Here is a 20634-nt window from a genome sequence, read left to right as displayed (position 1 = left end):
TAACGAAAATACCACTACAGCGAATTTTTTTGCGGTTCCGCTGAAGCCCTACAGGTCCAATAATGGACATCCTTTTTAACGAAAATACCTTTACAGCGAATTTTTTTTTTTTTTTGCTGTCCCCTGAGTTTCGTTGTAAAGGAGTTTGACTGTAATTCTTTCCTTTTTTTGTGTGTGTTCAGTGGTTAACACGTCTGTGAAGCAACAAAAATATTTTATCTAATCTCACTCTAATTATGTCTCACTGTAAGTATATACGTGTTCATCTAGCTCGTTATGAGTGCATGTCTAGCTGTAAATGTGTACGTGTTTATCTTGTTCGTTGTTTATGAGTGCGTCTAGCTGTAAAATATGTACGCGTTTATCTTTATTGTTTATCTAGTTCTGTAACTCCCTCCCTCATGTAATACCCCACTGGTGTAATTTGAGGTATATATACATAAAAAAGTAAGAAAGTAAAAATTCGTCGTGATCTCTCGAGGAAAAATCGAATGGTAGACTAGTAAAAAGGAAAAGGAGAGAGCCCGGGTGTTACACTTCCATTTGAAGTGTGCTTGTCGACAAAGAGATACCTAATCCAACCATGCCTACCATGCTGGGCTTTCTCTGAGCGCCGAGAATCTCCTGTCATACGGGACGACAAACGCGATCTGCCTCAAGCGCCCAGTGTTAGAAACTATCTTCCGACGTATCCTGATGACAACCCACAGCATAATCTGTCAAACTCTCGTAGCGCGTAACCCTTATCTTCGGCAAGCAACCAGTATTGATCTTCACCGAACAGCAAAACCTCACCTTTCCAGAATCGAAGAGGCCTTTTATGTATATTGCGTTATAGACTTATAGTGCACCGCGACAATGTTTTACATCCCTCGCTACACGCATGCTCGTCAAATACATCCTCTAAAGTCTGGCAACAAACACGTACACTTTTCATAATCCTCAACGCATTCGCAGGTTTCGCCCCAAATTCGAGATAAGTTTGGAGCGCGGCGTAAATTGATGCAAGTTGCCGCTCCGCGTCTGCCGAGCTCTGGACTGGAGGTCTAATTGAATTTCGCAAACCCGTTGGTATGTCCTACACTCTTAAATGAGGCCATTGTGCGCGATAGAAGTGCGAGGATACCTACGTGGAAGAACGCGTGGTGAAAGGCATCATTAGCTTTATTGCATTGCGCGGATTAGAAGCACTTTTATAATTAGGTAAGAAAAAATAGTACCCGTGAAATGTGTATTATTTTAGAGAGGCCAGTGGGTGGTTGTTGATAACGGTAGTGTGCAGCGTTTCAGCTCTTTGTCCCGTCATACTAAATAAGCACACAGCCACCTTCCCAACTCGGATCGTGTCGTTGTCGTCTGCAAAAGATACGTCGTCTGCTAAAATACGTCTTGCTAGACTTGCGTCGTCTGCTTCAGCGTTGTTCTCACGTCGTCTGCTAGAGATGTGTCTGCTAGAGGAATACGTGATACGTCTGCTAAATAAACGTCCGATGTCGTCTGCTAAAGGGATGTCCGACGCCTTCTGTTATAACTACGTCTTCTAAAGTGTCACGTCATGTGAAACACCACTCTGTGCCGCATGAAACACATGGAGGTGCAGAGCAGCAACGGGAAACATTTAAGAAAAACTTACAAAGTTGACGAGCATGCCGTCTACAACAACGTCCCGCATGATTGAGGCCGTAATGTGAAGGAATGCGGAAGATTAAGTTTATGTAAATCGAGAGCGAAAAAAAAAATTCTCTGTGCGCATAATCGTGTCTGGAGAGGGTGCCTCATTTGCATCCTAACGGCGTTTGCACACGCTTCAACGCTTGTCATTGCACTCTGTTATCTCCGAACGTCACACCTTCCTTCTGTTTTAGTTTACGGGGTTCTTATTTTTAGGTTAGTCCTTCAGCGGTTCTGAGTTCTCATCCCCGAACGCTGCCATAGTCGTGCGTTCCTTCCAATCCGTACGTCCCTAATTCCATAGCAGACGACAGTAAAAGGCAGACGGCAGTGTCGTCTGCTAAGTGCTGCGCTGTCCGAGGTTTTCCCTGGATGATGATGATGATGAATCTCGACAGAAACAATCCACCTGTTCCGTTCCGGGTTTTCGCCCTGGTAAGACGTGAGCATGTCGAACAGCACCACCTGCACACTGGTGGTGCTGTTTGACATGCTCACGTCTTCAATTGCTTTGAAGAAGGACGACATTTTGTAACAGCGCAGCCTGTGAATCACTTTCGTCTTTAACTGTTTTCTTCTTCTTGTTTTTTTTTTTTTTTTTTTCAGGGCTCTGCAGAATGTTCAGCTTTTCCAAATCCAACCTACTGACGCTGGTCGCCCGATTGGTCCGAACGAAGGACCCGTCATCTGACGTCACAGAGTCTAAGACACAACTCAAGGTCAGTCCTGCTGGGAACTGGGCACGGTTTAAAAGAAAAGGAGTAATACAGTGTGGGAAAGCAATTAACTTCAAACACGAAACTGTGAAAGGGCAGGAATAATAAAGTGCTTCTTCGACGACTGCTTTTTTTTCATTTTTTTTTCATGTGAATCTAACAAAAGGTAGTCGGTGGCCAGCACCAACCACGCTACCTAATAAAATAGCAGATATAAAAGCAATAACATAACGGTTTAATACACTTCTTTTAGCAAACTTTTTTCTTCTTCTTCTTGAATTACCGAAACGAAACTCAAAATTTCTTTCAGACGCTTCCTATTTTCTCAGGGGCCAAGCACTTCCATATCCCGCCCCGTCTTCAAACCAACCTCGCTGATCTCTTTTAATTAAATATCGCGATAACATAACATGACTAACTATACTTCAGCGCGTGCTCGATACTTTTTACGTGGTTCTATATCCATTTAGGAGGCTCCTTTTCCCGACATTAACGTAAACATTTAATTTGTTACGCAAGTTAATTACGTTCCAGTGTGCGATATTTCCCTGGTCGGCAAACACGTCCGCTGTTAATGAAATTCTAGAAGTTTATCGACTCATTAGCTTTATTAGGTATCTCACTGCGTACTTTGGTCCTTTTTTCTTCTTCTTGCCTTCAGCCATTATGCGGATCGGTACGCCTCTTCCCGGGTATCCGCGCGAGCGACTTTATTGGGCGAAATGTCGGTGAGGGAGGAGGAAAGCGCGCATCAAGGAAGAACATGTTCCATCTGGCGCTAACGCAAAAACGCTAAGCCTCTAAATGCCAGACAAACGATAAAATTCGCTTACACACACGCACAAAATACAATAAAAAATAATAAAAAACAAAAGAAAAAGAACGGGAATATGGAATATTCCTGCGGATATTCCTACGTGCGGAATATTGTTTGTTTGTAACGAAAAAAAAATATGCGGAATATTCTCACGTGAGGCGCACATATATGGTCACGTGTATTCAGCTACCTCTGACGTAAGTTCGTAAATGTAGCCGAGCGAAATGTAATCGTTTTGTGCTGGCAGGGAAAAGTCGGCAAGCCGCTAAACACAGTAAAACAAAGTCACGTGACCTCAAAATGACGTCACCTATATGACGTATGGTAAGGACTAGATCATGATTTTGCCTCGAGCGACCACTAAGGCGTAGCTACAAAAGGGCAAATGGAGGGGGGGGGGGAGGTCAGCCAAACGGGACGTCGGCTTGCTATTCCGCAAAGGAAAAAAAAAAACACATGGCCGCTATAACTTACGTAGTACCGCCACCATGATTTGCCCCATGATTCTTAGCGCCAATTTTACCGAGTCGAGGCACGCCGAGCCAAAAAAAAATCAATACAAATGATGCTGGTGTTGGAATACATTTACCGTTTAATCCAGGCAAAAATTCGAGCCTAGCCAGATACCAATGCGCGGTTTAACCACCGTGAGCTGAATGTATTATTCGTTCCCCTGACTCTGCATAGCGATGCCTCATATGAAATTCGTGCGTGAAATTCATATGAAGTGCGTTCAGTTTGCATCTCTTCTAAATGGATATTGTGTACAGCGGCACACATTTTGAGTGCCTCATGTATACCAATTTTGTAGTGTGTCGGAAATAGCGTGAATATTTGTAACTACGCGTCGGTAGTCTGTTCTGGAAACGCCGCGAGCCTTTTTTTTTTTTTTTTTTTTTTTTTTGCCTGTGACGAACAGAATGAATGATAAGTTTAGAAAAAAGAAAATTGATAAATTACTTTCGAGGCTATCTGATTGATCGTGCGGCAAGATAGCGATCGTATAGTGTTTCGCATTAATTCGCATTATTTATATTAACAATGACCGTTAAATTACAATGAGCTTTAAAGTATCGAATTGTTAGAGATTTTAGTTAGAATTTAAAAACTGTCACGCTATATAAATATATATATACTTTTTTACTTTTTGTTGTATTACAGTATCTCGCTACGAGGTAAGATGGAAGCTACATCGTGCAAGGGCCGCGGAGAAACGCACGTAGGGAAAGAAAAAAAAAAGGGAAATAGTTGCTTTTTAGTGTGTATTCACACGAGCGACATCCTCACGGAACATTCTAGTGGAAGAAAAAGCGAAAACACTGCTCACATAGAGCCGAAGTTCCGTTCCGTGTTATGTAGAGCATTCACACGGTGCGGAATATCGCGAGTGGCGTACTGCGCATTCAGTAGCAGACGACACTTAGCAGACGACACCGTCAGCGCGTTTTCCTGTCGTCTGCTGCCGAATACCTTGTGGCTGTGTAGCATGATATTCCCCACGGTTAGCAGTGCACGTGAAGACACGAAGTTGAGTGCTCGCGCTCACGTGTCACGTGCAAAGCACGTGTCAAGCAAAGTCAAGCAAAGCAAGCAAAGTGTCATAGCAGAAAGCTATGACACTTTTCGCATCTTCCGCTTCTGGGGGAATGTCGCTCGTGTGAATACACGGTTATGTGAACGAATCTTCTCAACAACGTCAATATGAATGCCGTTTATACCTTATAATATAAATGAATTTATATATTTCGTCCTCATCCTTTTTTGTTCAGAAGCTCGAGGACGAAAGGGGGCCGTGTTCTAGCCGTATCCAATTTCAATTGAACGGTTGTTTTTCAGAGAGCGAGCTTCGGGATAACGCGCTCTCCATTTCGCTTCCTCAGCCAAACCAATATCGCAGCCATCGTATATAATCGACCCATAGCTCCGTTACTGTTTTTCATCTTCTTTCTTTAAAGTTTTTTTTTCTTTGTTGTTGTTGTTACTTTTGCCCGAGTGGAAGATGGAATAATAAGAAGCGGAACTTTTGGGCCATAATAAAAAGAAAAAAAAAAGAGAACCCTTCCACTACGATAGATTACTGCAAACAACATTCAGTAGGTTTCATTCGCGGAGGGCACTCTGTCGTCTCTTTTTTTTTTTTCGTTTTTTTTTTCGTTTTTCTTTTTTGTCTTGGTGTGTCTTAGGCGGGACAACGTGCATAGTGCTTGACGTAGATTACATATGATGTAAGAACACTGAAGAAAAATAAAAAATGTAGCTCCTTTAAAATTTTTGCTGTCGGTCTCCCCTTGTGAGTGTTGTTATCTGGTATGAAAGATATAGAGTCCATAGTTAGTTACACACTGCACAGATTTGTACAACTTGGGTCTGTGTTTCTCCCCATATATACACACGAGCTGGCTTGCCCTTTGCTCCTATCTTCGTTCTGACCAGTCGTTTATCCAGAATCGCGAACACGGGGGAGATGCAGCAAAAAATTAGGGGGAGGGGGTCATTTTTGCGGTTACGTTGTAACAAGTTCACATATCATTGCCCCGACATTTGTCTAAAGTTGGAACAACACAGCCTTTCCCCGTACGGCCGGAAAGAAAGGCACGGGGAATGTCGCCAAATATTTGGGGGTGGGGTGTTAGAGGGGGTCTAGATAAAGTCCTGAGTCCGACCAGCCCTGTAATTGATTGCTCATGTTTCTAAATCGCCTCCGATTGAAACATGATCACAGAGCCGAAGTTCCAACCGTGTTATGTTGAGCATTCACACGGTGCGGAATATCGAGAGTGGCGTACTGCGCATTCAGTAGCAGACGACACTTAGCAGACGACACCGTCAGCGCGTTTTCCTGTCGTCTGCTACGGAATACCTTGTGGCTGTGTAGCAGGATATTCCCCACGGTTAGCAGTGCACGTGAAGACACGACGTTGAGCGCTCGTGCTCACGTGACAGCAGAAAGCTATGGCGTTTTTTGCATCTTCCGCTTCTGGGCGAATGTCGCTCGTGTGAAATAAATATCTCCTTGGCTTTCCAGCGATGTCTGACCACCCTGGACTTGACGTCGCTCGGGGTGGGCAGCTGCGTTGGCACAGGCATGTACCTGGTAGCAGGCATGGTGGCACGCAACATTGCAGGTCCGGGCGTCATCCTCTCTTTCATCATCGCTGCCATCGCTTCCCTCTTCTCAGGTAAGCGACATTGGAAGCACGCCATCGCGTGACAGTCCGACAACACTGTGAGTGATGGGTCAGGCGGGAAGAGGCCTGCGCGCCGCCGGCGACGGTCTCCTATAGCTGCCGCGTTTCATGTCCGCTGGGCACCTGAGAACGTTCAATTCAGCTTCGTTTGTTTACAGCATGAGGATGAGAAAGTGCTATTTCGTAATTGCGGCTCTCGCGCGCGCGCCCTTACAAAAATGGTTTTGGAGTTTCTGATGAGCCTGTGATGAGTCCTTAATGAATCATCAAAAATACTACAGAAATGCAAGGTCTAACGTATTTCGACATCACATTATCATCAACAACCTTACAGAATTTTTACATTAACTTTTTTAATGAGTGATGTACGTACTATTTTTATTGTGTCCGTGATGCGCGCAGTGTAGGCAATATCGCCACACAATATAAAGTCATCAGAAATATTGCACGTAGACTAATCAGAAACCTATCATATACTAATTAGGAAAGGATTCAAAACTTACCAGAAAAACATCATAAACCAATGAGAAACTCACTCATCAAGTATGCATTAGAAAAGACATGACAATTTTAAACATAAATTCATCAGAAATTCGTCACAAGATTCATCAGTAATTCTGATGGCTCTGATGCCAAAAGTCATTCTTTGACGTGTCTCAATGAAAACGTGAATCGAGTAGAAGTTAATCCTCAAAAGTAGTAAAAATACGTTGGATTTGTTATACTTAATAACATCTTGCTATTAATTAAATAATAATGTACTATAATATGATGTGGCATTCCAATAGCTCCGTGTGTCCGTGTAGGCATGCCAGCCGCCACTAATCGGTATGTCATGCCGAAGATATTCTCTTACTTAATGGTTGTTAAGGATTGTTTGTTGATGATAGGAAGAAAAATCTCTATGATATTTTTCTTTATTCTTTTTTTTTTTTTTTTGACACCATGACAACCTTCCACTACAGCTCTGAAATCGCGCGTTGGAAGACAACGGATTCCTCCCTGTAACTATGCTCTGCCTTGGAAACTCATACAGTCCCCACTAGAGGTCAGACCGCACAGTTTAAAATTCATTCTACGCCTATTAAGTACCTCTTTGCGATTGAATTCCAATGCTGTCCATCCCTCCAACTCCACGAACAACACCGCTTGCTTCCTTCCTCCATGGTAACATCTCATTACGGCCGAAAATCCTTTAATCCCCAAGTGTCTCATTACGGCAAAATCTCATTACGGCCGAAGGTAGTCTCATTTCGGCCAAGAAGTAAAATGAAGCATCCACCATATTAGCAATCGCTGTGTTTTATGCTTCCCAAAGTGTGTCCGAGGCGGTGTGCCCCCATGGCTTGTGTCACACACAATGGTTCATGCACACAGTATTGCGACAGTGTTTCATGCATCCCTCGTGAAAAATGTTACAATACACATTTTGACTTTTGGCCGTTATGAGACTGCCTTCGGCCGTATTGAGACTTTGGCCGTAATGAGACACTTGGGGATTACAGGATTATCGGCCGTATTGAGACTTTCGGCCGTATTGAGACATCGGCCGTAATGAGACTTCGGCCGTATTGAGACATCGGCCGTAATGAGACTTCGGCCGTAATGAGATACAATCTACTTCCCAAAACACTCTGGAGCCAAGCCCGACTGAAATCCGCGAACCAAAAACTTTCTGCATCTTTCCTCCACAATTTTCCAAATGCAGAAGCGCATCTGCGAAGCGCCTTTCTGCATCTTGCTACTCCGCTGTCGCGTGCATAACGCTTTTTGTTCCACGCAATCACCACGCTCATGGCCAGGGGGCGCTGCAAAACGCAGTCTGCAGCCATTGCACGAGACAATCTCGGTCGTAATTAGTGATCAGACATAATCAACGCAAACGGCACGAAACGCCGCCGAATTGCTTCTACTAACGCGAACCACGTCGGATACGCTCTCCGCACGTAGGCTCGTAGCTTTCTGCGCGGTCCGCAAGGAGCGCTCCCGTCGGAAACATCAATTTCCGAGCAGACGCACACATGTCCCGGCGCGCGAGTTGGCAGCGCCATTTTTTATGGTCGTTTCGAAACCGAACAGTTTTGCTATGTGTTCTTTCTTCACGAAAATAGTTTTTTTTTCCTTCTTCTTCTTCTCCTTGTCTTGGTAAGGACGGCACGTGGAATATGTGTTCTTCACGTTTCTCCCGAAGTGGATCGTAAAGGTGCAGGAAACATGAGGCACGAAAGGAAAATGAAAAAGGTCTGACGCGGGGTTCCGAAGAAAATCTGTTGTTTGAACGACGTTGTGTTTGAACATAAGATGGCGCCGGCGGGCGGAATAACTGAATGCGAAGCGGATGAGACTGAAGAAAGAGTTAATCGCGTATTCCTGTCGTTTGTCGTTAGAAAAGTTAAAAGGAAACGCCGAAACTGAGCTCCCGTGGCGCCACCTGTATTCAGGAACAGCAACAACAACCGAGTTCTCGTCAAGCGGACGTAATTTTTGCGTGTGTTCCATTGCGCGCCTATGAAATTCGTTCCCGTTTGTAGCTCGCATCGGCTAATTATCGTTGTTTACAAATTGATGCGTTGTGTACGCTGTTTACATTGGATAAAAGAATCAAATTCACTTGCGTAACACACAACACACACACAGGTTAAAACTGAGAAGTAACGGGCTATAAATGCTGACCGTGACTGACAGTAGCGTATCACAGGCTGGAGCCACATCTAGGCCCCTCAGTGCACGGGCCCGGCTTGGGTCCGCAGTGTCAAGGCCGAGCCTGCCCTATGCCCGCCGAAAGGTGGCTCGGGCTTTCGGGTAAGCGCGAGCAAGTGCAGTGCTCTACCCTGCAGTGCAGACAGTGTCGGGGTTATAGACTGCTCGCGAAGCATTTTTAGCCACAGCCTCGTAATCACGATTTAGTTGGATGATTGGATACCGCTCGTCGAGGTCAGTCCCTCCACGCTGGTTCTTACAAAATAAGGTTATCATTCCGGCTGTCACGGAACTGGGCAAACAGCCTTCCACTAGACAAACACTGATTGGCGTTGTCAGGCGTTCGCCTCGCACGCACGCACCAGAAGCGTCTGAGGAAAACCCAGGACCTCAGACGCTTTCAGACATATGTCGGCACAGTTCCCTTAGAAGTCGGCCCAGGACGCACATTCCCCCAGGGCGTGAGTCGTGACGTTGCCCACATACGTGAGGCCGACAACGGCAAGCCCTATCACCACCACCACCAGAAGCGTCGGCAAAGGCTCAGGCTCGAGAAAATGATCCGATCCAATCCAGTCCAATCCAATCCAATTCTGCATCCAATTTACGCCAGCTCGCTCGTACCCTCTTTCTCTGTTCATGTTTGGAGACCTTCATAAGACAAGTTCCGCTTATCTCTTCTTTTCTGTCTCGTCCACGCGCGCTAACTCCACTTTCAGTCATGTACCAACTAGCCCAACATTCTTGCTACAGATAAAATGGTTACATTGCAACATTCTGGGCTTCTCAGGAATAATACGATGCCCACACTCTGACTGCAGGGCGGGCCTGTAGCTCCAATACGACCAACCGCCATGGGCCTTTTCGAATACCCGGAGCTGTCGCGTAAAAAAAAAGAAAAAAAAAACGACATCATCTTTTTTTTTATGTGCCTATAAGCAGTGTGTACTGTCATCATGTAGAATTGAATTGAATTGAATTGCATCGACTGTTTATTCAGATCAGGAACAATGATATAAATGCCGAACACGTGCGCAGACCCTAGCAGTCTTCTATTACTACTATATACCTAGAAGAACTACCTATGGAGGTGGTCCTGTTTACACACCGACGGAAATCTTCCAGCACGTCAGTCTGCATATGTTTGTCATCAAGTCGGGAGCCTACCTGTGGAAGTAGGCCCCTTTATAGACGCACTCCATAGCTGTGCGTACGTGCCAAGTATTGGCATCAAAGTGGAGGACCGACCACAGTGTGTATTGTCATCAAGCAGGGGGGGCTAACCATGGAAGTAGACTCTTTTACACACACAAGAACACTAAAGGCGCTCTATTCTAAATTTTTCAATTTCAATTAAAAGGCAGGATAATTAATTAAGGCGTGAATTTCTTAGGCAACTTGAGGCCTTGTATGTGATTGTCCCTTCCATGTTGTTCCAGCCTCAGAACATCAGTTCTCTCAAGGATAACGAAGGTTCTAAGGAAGATTGCTGTTTGGAAAGTTACTTTTTGTTAAAAACCTATGTAACTGCTGTAAAACAAAACAATACATTTCTTCTATCGCTTTTTTTCACTTCAATCTTTCACCGAGCGTACGCGCCACACTGCAAGATGGAAGATTCCTAAGTTGAGGACAGATTACGGACGCCAGTCGCTAACCTATAGCCTTCCACATATACTAAACAGGTTTTCCGCACTGAATTTGCACGTTAATGATGTGTCATTGTCCTTCCTAAGGACACTAAGCATACGTGGTGCATTGTGTAGCTGATTATGCTGATTTGTTTCCAATGTGCAGTGCATGCATTTCGGGTATATGTTCCTTTATATGTTTTTCTACGGCTAGATTTTGATATAACTATCAATGATGAGTGATAAAGGGTCGTGCCCTAGTCAAGCAGCTTTTTTGCTGCTTTTTGGCCACCCTGTGATGTACAGGTTTTTAAAAATGTTCCAATAAATGAAATGAAAAAAAATTATTGTCGAAACACTAAATGAAACATATAGAATGCAAGATGACAACGGCCTCTGTACAATATTTACAACATTGAAAAGAACCAGACACAAAGGAACCACCGCGGCTGGCTCCCTATATGGTATAGGTGATTGCTCGGGTTTCGCCGCGTGGACCGACTTCACAATCCTATAATTTTGAACACGCAGTTTCGACGGAGTCTGCATTTACCGCGTGCTAGAAGTGATTGGTCGGCGCTACTCTTTGTTTCCGTAATTCATGTATACATAAAATAAGGACAAAGAGCCGCAGGTGATTGTTTCCGGGTGCACATGAACGGAAGGCAACAGGAAAAATCGATGCCAATCGATAATGCACCGACGCCTGGTGCTCATATGGAAAATGCCACTTAGGTATGGTTTCGTAATCGTCATAAACATTAGGTTAGTATTCAAAATATTGCAGCCAAGTATCCAAGCAGAGCTCGAGTGGATTCTAACCTCTTTTTATTTTTAGTTTTTTAGTATTTGCGGTAGCATGTTCGTGTACTTTTTTTGTGTTTTGGCTCTCTAGCACGCGTATCACACAATAACCTCTACTTCGGTCTTCCATCTGTCACGCCTATGCTCATATCAACAGTTGCTGCACGGCGCTAAGTTCGAATAAAAAAAAAAAAGATGGCATCGTTCTTGCCTATATGGAGAAGAAGAACATTTCCTCGTGACACATTGAAAACATCCCCTTATCGAAAACGGTCTCCGACATATTGACTAATGACCATCGTTTAACGGGGGACACAGACATACAGCCTACGCACAGATCACGTACGCCTCGAATGATGAACCGGCAGCGGTGCGTGCCCTTCGGGGATTTGACCTTAATTCGACTCATCGACTGCAGTTCGCCAACAACGAAGCTAATAAAGGTACACGGCCGTCGAGCGATGAACATGATCTCGGAGGTATACGTATACAGAGGAAAATCGAGGCTTAGCTTCAGGGGATCAATGGGAAAGGAACAAAGTAACAACATGTTCGTATGGAATTGAGAACTGGAAATAACAGTATGGGAAAAAGGAGGAGTACGTCAGTGCTTGTTTAAGCAGGAAGAGGAAGTATAAGGGCAATTAACTAGGAGAGGTTTTTTTTCTTTTTTCTTTTTTTTAGAAAAGAGGGAAGCAGGACATTATCTCTGACGTTTTCAACTTACACTTTATCTGGTGGAAAGAAACGATTGCGTAACTGGTCATGTTAGAGGTCTTTCGGGAACCTAAGATACGATCCCCCCATAAACATTGGTCGTAATAAACAAGAGAGAAACTGATGTTCAGAGGCTGGAACACATAGAAGGGACAGACACAAACAAAGCCTCAAATTGCCTAAGAAATCAACGATGAAGGATGAAAGATGAAAGATGAAAGTCACTGAAAAGGTTGGCCACCTGTAGGGATCGAACCCACATCTTCTGGATTACCGGTAATCCGTAATCCAGAAGATGTGGGTTCGATCCCTACAGCTGGCTAACCTTTTCAGTGACTTTCATCCTTCATCATTGGTCGTAATATCTCCTTATTTTCTTTCTTGTAGAACACTTGATGGATTCAAATGGACTTTAGCACGATTGTTATGGGTTTCTCTTTTCCACGCTCTTTTTTTGAATCCCCTATACATGATATCACCGTTTTACCACTTTCAGGAGTATGCTACGCGGAATTCGGCGTCCGCGTACCTCACACTACAGGATCCGCCTACATGTACAGCTACGTCACCGTGGGCGAGTTTGTCGCCTTCGTCATTGGCTGGAACATGATTCTCGAGTACCTGATTGGATCGGCTGCCGGAGCATGCGCCATCAGCGCCTGCATCGACGCCATGTTGGATGGTGCTATCAGAGCCTCCTTCGGAAACATCTTCGGAACTATAATTGGTGGGTACATTGTATTACTACGCTGGGGGGTTACTATGGTGCTTTACTTTACTTTAAAGTACTGGTACTTTAAAATCTGAGCAACATTATATAGGGAATCTAAAATCCTAGCGGTTGGTAACGTCTGTTACTCGTCCTAGAAAATTATCAGCCATGTACCCAAGCCAAGCCAAGCCAAGCCATGTAGCCAAGTGGCTTCTGTACCCTCTGTGTAATGGACGCTATACAACGCGAAAGCGCCATCTTTCGTTCTTTTTGCCAAGCTTCTCCAACTACTTAGCGTATATAGACACCTTCGCAAGATTGTTCGCCAAACAACCTCGTGATATGTTTCCCGGCGGCTCCTTGTGATGGTCAAATGCTGCTATCAGATATTCCAGAGGCAAAACAATAAAGCCCGAAACGCGTGGAACGTATTCTCAGCGTCAAAAACGCCGCGTGCGCGCCGTGGCCTTGCACGCGCGACGAAGAAACGCCCGCGAGACGACCAGCCGAAACGCATGGGACGCGTTCAGAGCGAGTGACGCGCACCTATGTTGCCAGCTTCGTCGCATTTTTTTTTTGTTCCATGTTAGAGCCGCGAAGCAACTGTGGCTATGAGCGGCGTACAGACGTGGACAGATGGAGAGAGGACAGCAGGAAGAAGTGGGGGACAGTGGTGTTACTGTGCACCCTGGGCCGTCTTCATGGGGAAGTGTACCCTCATTCGTCTGCAATGTCTACCGGAAAACCCAGTTCGTCGACCACAAGCGCTTTTTGGAATGTGACGAAGCTGTTGTTTTCTACGATTTCCGCGCTCATTCGCTACAAATATCGTCGAAATGTAGAAGTAAATGTAGAAGTAAATTTAGCGCCGTGGACATTGTCCGGAGAATTGATGCGAGCCACTCAAACGCAACTTCTTCTTCTTCTTCTTCATTATGTGTTTATAGAGATGTTAGCCAAGCTAGGGCTGGCTTGCTACTCTACGCAACTTCGTCTGCCGCGCGTACGGCGGCCATGACTCTGTCTGGTCGCCGGAAAGTGCGCCCGGACGCGCGCGAATATCTGCAGTCAGCAGATTTCAGCGTATACACTCCGCGTGCATTGCAAAACTGGTTTTTTCGAAGGTCGCACGCGCGCCGAGCGCGCGCGTGTCCTGCACTCGTCGAAAAAACGCTCCATGCAGTTTCAGCCTTACAGACCATAGCCAAGACAAGCCAGTCGGAGTCGCGCGTTCAATGGCGTACCTTACGGGCAATAGCGATATGTCAATGATGACGTCAGGGCAAAACTCATAACGGCGCGTACTTCTTCATAACAGGTCACACGCCGGACCTCCTGGCGGCGATCGTAACAGTCCTGATGACCGGCCTTATGGTAGCTGGAGTCAAGAAATCCCTCCTCTTCAACAACGTTCTCAACTGCCTCAACTTCGCTGTCTGGGTCTTCATCATGGGGGCCGGTCTCTTCTACGTTGATTCCGACAATTGGACGAAGCACGGGGGATTCTTGCCTTACGGCTGGTCTGGGGTCAGTCGTACTTTTATCTTATTTAGGGCAAGGTGACTAGAAATTTATCTCTGACACACCCAGGTTCATTTGATGGATGCCCTAGGTTCAGCGGCGATATTTCGCTACTATTCAACATGTGTGTCCACTTACCTTCACCGGGTCGGCATATTTTCCCATTCCTACATGTTCTGGGTGTCCTTTTTACTGATTTCTATTACAAACATGAGAAAAAATATTAATCAGATATGATTAAATTCATTTCCAGATAATAAACGGTTTTTAAATGTTTCCATCTTGCAAGGGCCGTGTTCATGCGAGGAAGTACTGCTTGCGACACACTTGTCTGAAATCTGCAACAGGTGGCCCAGATGTCCCCTATCGACGGTGTCGCGCGCGAAGGAGCTGTACCATTATCGCCTCTGAGGGGAGGTCGCGTAGGGTTTCCTGTTTCACGCAACGCCACCAATCAGGAGAGATCTTAAATAATTGGGCGTCGTCTGCTAGCATTCTTTCCTCCGTGCTAGTAGACGACGCCCAAGTACCACAGATGATTTCTCCCGATTGGTGGCATTGTGTGAAACACGGCCTCCCCTCGGAAGCGATAATGGCACAGCTCCTTCGCGCGCGACTCCGCCGATAGGGGACAACTGGGCCGCGGGCTGGAGGTTTCACACAAGTGTGTCGTAAGCAGTACATCTTACTCGATTTTCCGCCTCCATTTTCTGCAATAGAGCATGTTCCATGTCCCTCCCCAGGTGCTAGCTGGAGCAGCGACATGCTTCTACGCTTTCATCGGGTTCGACATCATCGCCACAACGGGGGAAGAAGCTGAAAACCCCAAGTGGTCCATCCCCACCGCTATCATTCTCAGCTTAGCCATTGTGCTTACTGCCTATATTACTTCTAGCATGATGGTAAGACATCCTTTAGTGGGCTACGTGCCGTCCAGAATCCAACTTTAGGCAGACGAAATAGTTGCAGTTTCCAACAACTTTACAAGGATCGTGATGCTTGCGGTTTATTATCAGTCGAGCCCGTTTATAACGATATTTACGGGAACGCGAAATCAGATCGTTATATCAGGGTTATCGTTAATCGATTTTCACGCGTTTTACCGGCCGCCGGGAGAATTCTGGTCGCTATACGCAAGGAAACGCTTTCACGGCGATCGTTATATCGATGGCTTGTTTACGTGTACTTCAATGGGTGAGCTGGGGAGAACCAGCAATTTGATCGTACTATCGCAATCGTTATATCGAAGGTCGTAAAAAACGGGCTCGACTGTATCATGCAGGTCCAGTCTTTGATATCACCCAGTGCTTTGTAGTGCATGCCAGAGTATTGTTTTTTTTTTTTGTCTGTCGTATTTAGCGATATACGCAGACACTTGAACACACTTCGCGATGATGCCGAGCTATGACGCCAGAGGAGCGGGACCCTTTGCCGCTCCTATTGGCTACCCAAAGCACGTGACCTCTCCCGCGGCTACCTCACTGGTGGAGGCTTCTACAGTAATGTGATAGCGCAATGAGTGTCAATGTTCGCCGTGCCTGCTTTCTGCTTGTCTATTGCGAACCTTTGCTGTGTCATAACCCATTTAATACGATGGATAAAAAGGCTGATACGTTGACGATTCTGCAGGTGACATTAATCGTGCCATACTCTCAAATAAATGCTGGCTCTGGCCTGGTGGAAATGTTTGCCCAACGCGGAGCTCCTTCGTGTCATTACATCGTTGCATTAGGTGCCCTTGCGGGACTCGTTGTATCCATGTTGGGTTCCATGTTCCCAATGCCACGGATTGTGTATGCCATGGCCAAGGATGGTCTCATCTTCAGGTAACCATCACTCATTCCTATCCAGTGCGTTATTCGTTAGAAAGAAACGGCATAGCGCCGTTGGTAGACCGTTTATAACGTTGTGCTGGTTATAGCGATACCGCGGCTTGAAACCGACTACTGTTCACTGTAGGAATAATTCGTAAAGTGCGGTTTAATAACCGATAGACATGTCACGATACTCTGTATATCTAACTGACGGGGCCATTGGGGCGTGTATCCGCTGTTCGGCATATATCTCGGTAATATCAGGATTATTACATCGAATTGACACGGGTATTCCTGCCGTCCCTACAATCCTTACGGCTTAGTAACTCGTAGAAGCGTTACTGAGTCTTCTATAAGGCTATAACGTATAGTCGCTATGTTGCATATCGGCCGTTTGTGTGGCAGTTATTACACCACGTATAACGCATTCACGGTAATGCTTACAAAATCTTACCGTCTGTTGCTATGTTATTGCGCCCGTTTATAACGCATCGACCGTTTATAACGATAGTCTTGTAACGCTTACAACGACATGAAATTTGAAACTTTCAATGAAATGCAATGTCTCAAGTGGGTGTCTTTCTCTCGAATGTGCACAGAGCCCTCTCGAAGGTCTGGCCTATCACGGAAACACCGGCCTTCGCTACGCTCATTCTAGGGGGCGCAACAGCCGTCGTCTCTATGATCATGAGCCTGGATGTCTTGGTTGAGATGATGTCAATAGGTTGGTCCATTCCTTACGTCCTGTGAGCTAGAAAGCAGTTCGCAAACATCTTGAATGAATGAAACGCTAAAAAGCTATTGTACCCTTGGTTTATTTATTTATTTATTTATTTATAGTACCCTCAGGGCCGTGAGGCATTACAGAGGGGAGGGGTAAACAGACAAGCATATAACAAAAGATAAAGCTCAGTAAATACAAATGTAACAGAAACACAATAGCAATACAGGTAATATAGTTACAAGTACAATGGACACGACTGACACATGCGTGATGTTAATGGGGTTGGTGGTAAGGTAAATCTTCGAGTGTGTCCTTGAAGGTGGGTGAGTCGCGGATATCAGCAACGTTCTGCGGTAGACAATTCCGTTCGCGAGATGTGCGGATGAAAAAATGAAGAATTGGTGAAGCGAGAAAGAAAGGGTGTTGCAAGGGTGCACGAAGACCTGCGTGGTGACGTTAATATATTGCCCGGTGACGCGCAGGCACTCTGATGGCCTACACCCTGGTGTCCACCTGTGTTCTACTTCTGCGCTACCAGCCTCGCACCAAGACGCTCGTGGAGCTGCTGCCCGAGTCGGTGCGATCCCAGTGCCCGACGCCCAGCACAGAGATGCCGCCGCCCATAATGCCAGCCTTCACAAACATAAGCAGCTCAAACACTACCATCCGCACCAAACGTTCCAACCGGATCGTCAGTCCCGACAGTGACGAAGAAGAACATAAAAGTATGGCACCCGGAATATTGGATCCCGCAGGCATGACACGCAAGGGAGGACAGGACCAGGACTTTCAAGGTTTGCTCAGTGTCTTTAAGTGTGTCTCAGTGCTTTAAATTTTCGCGTGGTATATAAAAAAACACCGACGAGAACTGTGTAACAGACAAACAAGGTTAACCGTATACCTTTCATATTGCATGCACAGACCTGGCTCAACCAGTGAGCCGGACTTGAAGACCCGTACGAGGTCATGCTGAGCCACTGAATGACACGCTGGACAGTTTTAGTTCTCGAATGAGACGGCGCAAACTGCGGCTAACTGCCACTGTCTTGCTTTTAAAGGGGCGGTCGCATCCAGTCCAATCGATTTGGAAACTATAGTGTCATATAGCCATTTTATTCCTCCATTGGCCGCGGTGTCGAAAATCTCACCCGAAATAGCAGAAAACTAACAGGCAAAAATGAGAAAAATCTAGCACTCGCAAGTGAATCAGATAAGTATTTAAAGAGGTTGAAACATTCAAATAATTTATTTTACTAAAAAAAAAAAGAGGAAACAAGCTTTCTGACAGAGTCCGTCCTTCATCTGATGAGAAGCTTGTTTTCTTGAGTAAAATAAATTATTTCAATGTTCAAGTCTCTTTAAATACTCATCTTACCGAAATAGTCGCGAGGTTTGACTGTTATTCCATGAGATACGTGACAAGTGCAGTTGCCGGATGTTGAGAGTATGCCGGAATTCTCTCTCTGGGAGAAACGAGAAAACGTCATTCCCTACACCACCAATCAGAGCACGGCCTTGAGAAAATGGATGCCGCGGGGGGCGTCTGGACGGTGCCTTTATCCTCTGAGCGCCACCCTCTCACTCCTCCGGTTAGTGAGTGACGTCACGCTGATCTCGCTGTCGCTGGAGCCGCTGCTGCTGCGGAAGCTGCGCTAATCTTTAAAATTCGTATATGTAATATCTAAGCACTTCTCTGACGAAAAAATTAGCCAAGTACACTGTCGGACAAAGCCGAACGTAGTGGTGTCGGTTTCATAAACGGGTTTCCGGATGTGACCTTCCCTTTAAGCTCCTCCCTGACCCGAAGTAGATATACAGTACAAGAGCATCCATTGTACTTGAACACCCATCCGTTGACGTGTCAGTGTCTTTGGACATCTGTGGATATCTGCTAAGAGCACAGAACTCTGATATTAACTAGAAACCAAGCCAGCGAAGGGGGGCATCTCAGCATGTGAGTCGCCATGGTCGATACGGTACGCCTAGCGTGTTACCAACGGTGTCTCCTACGAGTTCGGTGCGCCGTTTTTTCATGTCGCGGCACAAGGCTTAAACCGTACAACACCCGTTCCCTACGGAATAAGACACAATCCAAGCGGACAAAACAAACCCACTTCGCACACGGCATGGCACACGGAGCCCAGCGGAAGCAAGCACGACTTGCATTGGATTGGATACCGTCGCGGCGAACGCGCCTGGTCTTCACGCGTAGGAAAGGCTGTGGTCGAATCCGGCCGAATCCACAATATCGATCATGGCGGCTCAAGGACTTGGACGCTGGGAGAGGGCCTCGCCTCCGTACAACCGCTTTGCTCTCCCCCATTACTCTCTCTCCCAGCTTCTCTTCTATCCTCTCCTCTTATGATGTCTATGGCTAAGACTCTGATGCGTCTTGCACAGACTACGGCACAATGCTGGGCGAGAGCATAGAGGAAGACATGTTCCAGCAGCCCTCCTGGTGGGAGATGAAACAGAAGCAGTTGGGCTACTTGTTCCCTTTCCTTCTTCCACATCCGGGTCCTGCCACTGACGACACCGGTATGCGTGTCATGAAGCTTGTGGGTCTGCTCTACCTGTTCACCATTGCCTTTGATCTGGTCATCGTCTGTGGGCTGGGTGCCCTGGAACGAGGCAATGCCTTCGTGCTCATTCTATTCTTCGTGTGCCTTCTGGGGATCCTCGCTTCAGTCTTCCTCATCGCTAAGCAGCCTCAGGCTAGGTACGGTTCTTGCATGTTTGACACGTGACAATGTATAGTCGCCATATTCACACACACACAAAAAAAAGCGCGCGAAATTTGAAAAATACCACGTTACAGCGCAGTCCCGGGACATTAGTGGTGGTGGTGGTGGTGATGGTGAAAGGGCTTGCCGTTGTCGGCCTCACGTATGTGGGCAACGTCACGACTGACACCCGGGGAGAACGTGCGTCCTGGGCCGACTTCTAAGGCGACTTTAGTGCACCGCGAAGCTAGCACCAGCTCCTGTGCCCAATAGTGACTACGATAATGGCATTCCACGCCGAGACTGGGAGGTGATCGGGTTCGAATCTGGGTGCCGGCTGTACTGCCTGGGTTTTTCTCAGACGCTTTAAGACAAATGTCGGCACAGTTCCCCATGAAGTCGGCCCAGGTACGCACGATCCCCCCATGCGACAGTTGCGACGTTGCCCGCCTAAGCGGGGCCGACTACGGCAAGCATCATCACCACCACTACCACCACCGCGAAGCTAACCTCCCCTCAAGCGCACTCTTGTTGTTCATAGAAAAAGAAATAAGCCGAAGCTCTGTGGCGGCACGCGGAATACATGTTTCATCAAGCGTGTCATTTCCAGCTGTGGACGTTGTTACTCCTCTAGAAGGGCGACACACAGCTGGGAGTGGCACGCCCAGTGAACAGACCTCATCTTTGATCAGTTCGAAAGACGATGCTTCGATGACCAAGGTTTTTGTTTCAGATGCGACCTGAAGTTCAAAGCTCCGGGCGTTCCCGTGGTTCCTTCTATCGCCGTTGTTGTGAACATCTATCTTATCTTCAAGCTATCTATCTTAACACTCGTCCGGTTCGTTGTTTGGATGGTTTTAGGTGAGTTGCATCCACAGTGCAAGTGTATCACGTGG

General features: G+C 46.2%; 1 protein-coding gene across 2 annotated transcripts in view; it reads left to right on the top strand.

The window, feature by feature from the left end:
* The window catches only part of LOC135369939 (probable cationic amino acid transporter), a 45530-nt gene that overhangs the window by 18162 nt on the left and 6734 nt on the right, over positions 1-20634 (top strand). For both annotated transcript variants that reach the window (XM_064603545.1, XM_064603544.1), the window contains exons 2-11: positions 2278-2390; positions 6230-6383; positions 12741-12971; positions 14275-14483; positions 15221-15379; positions 16107-16303; positions 16891-17015; positions 17498-17809; positions 19416-19734; positions 20472-20599. In XM_064603545.1, the coding sequence (XP_064459615.1) occupies positions 2289-2390; positions 6230-6383; positions 12741-12971; positions 14275-14483; positions 15221-15379; positions 16107-16303; positions 16891-17015; positions 17498-17809; positions 19416-19734; positions 20472-20599 (1936 nt within the window). In that variant the 5' untranslated portion in view covers positions 2278-2288. The remainder of the gene's footprint in view (positions 1-2277; positions 2391-6229; positions 6384-12740; positions 12972-14274; positions 14484-15220; positions 15380-16106; positions 16304-16890; positions 17016-17497; positions 17810-19415; positions 19735-20471; positions 20600-20634) is intronic.

The sequence above is a fragment of the Ornithodoros turicata genome, chromosome 10, assembly GCF_037126465.1.
Source record: "Ornithodoros turicata isolate Travis chromosome 10, ASM3712646v1, whole genome shotgun sequence".
In the NCBI taxonomy this organism is placed as follows: Eukaryota; Metazoa; Arthropoda; class Arachnida; order Ixodida; family Argasidae; genus Ornithodoros; species Ornithodoros turicata.
Note: the sequence above shows the minus strand (reverse complement) of the source record. Positions and strands in the feature narration are given on the sequence as shown.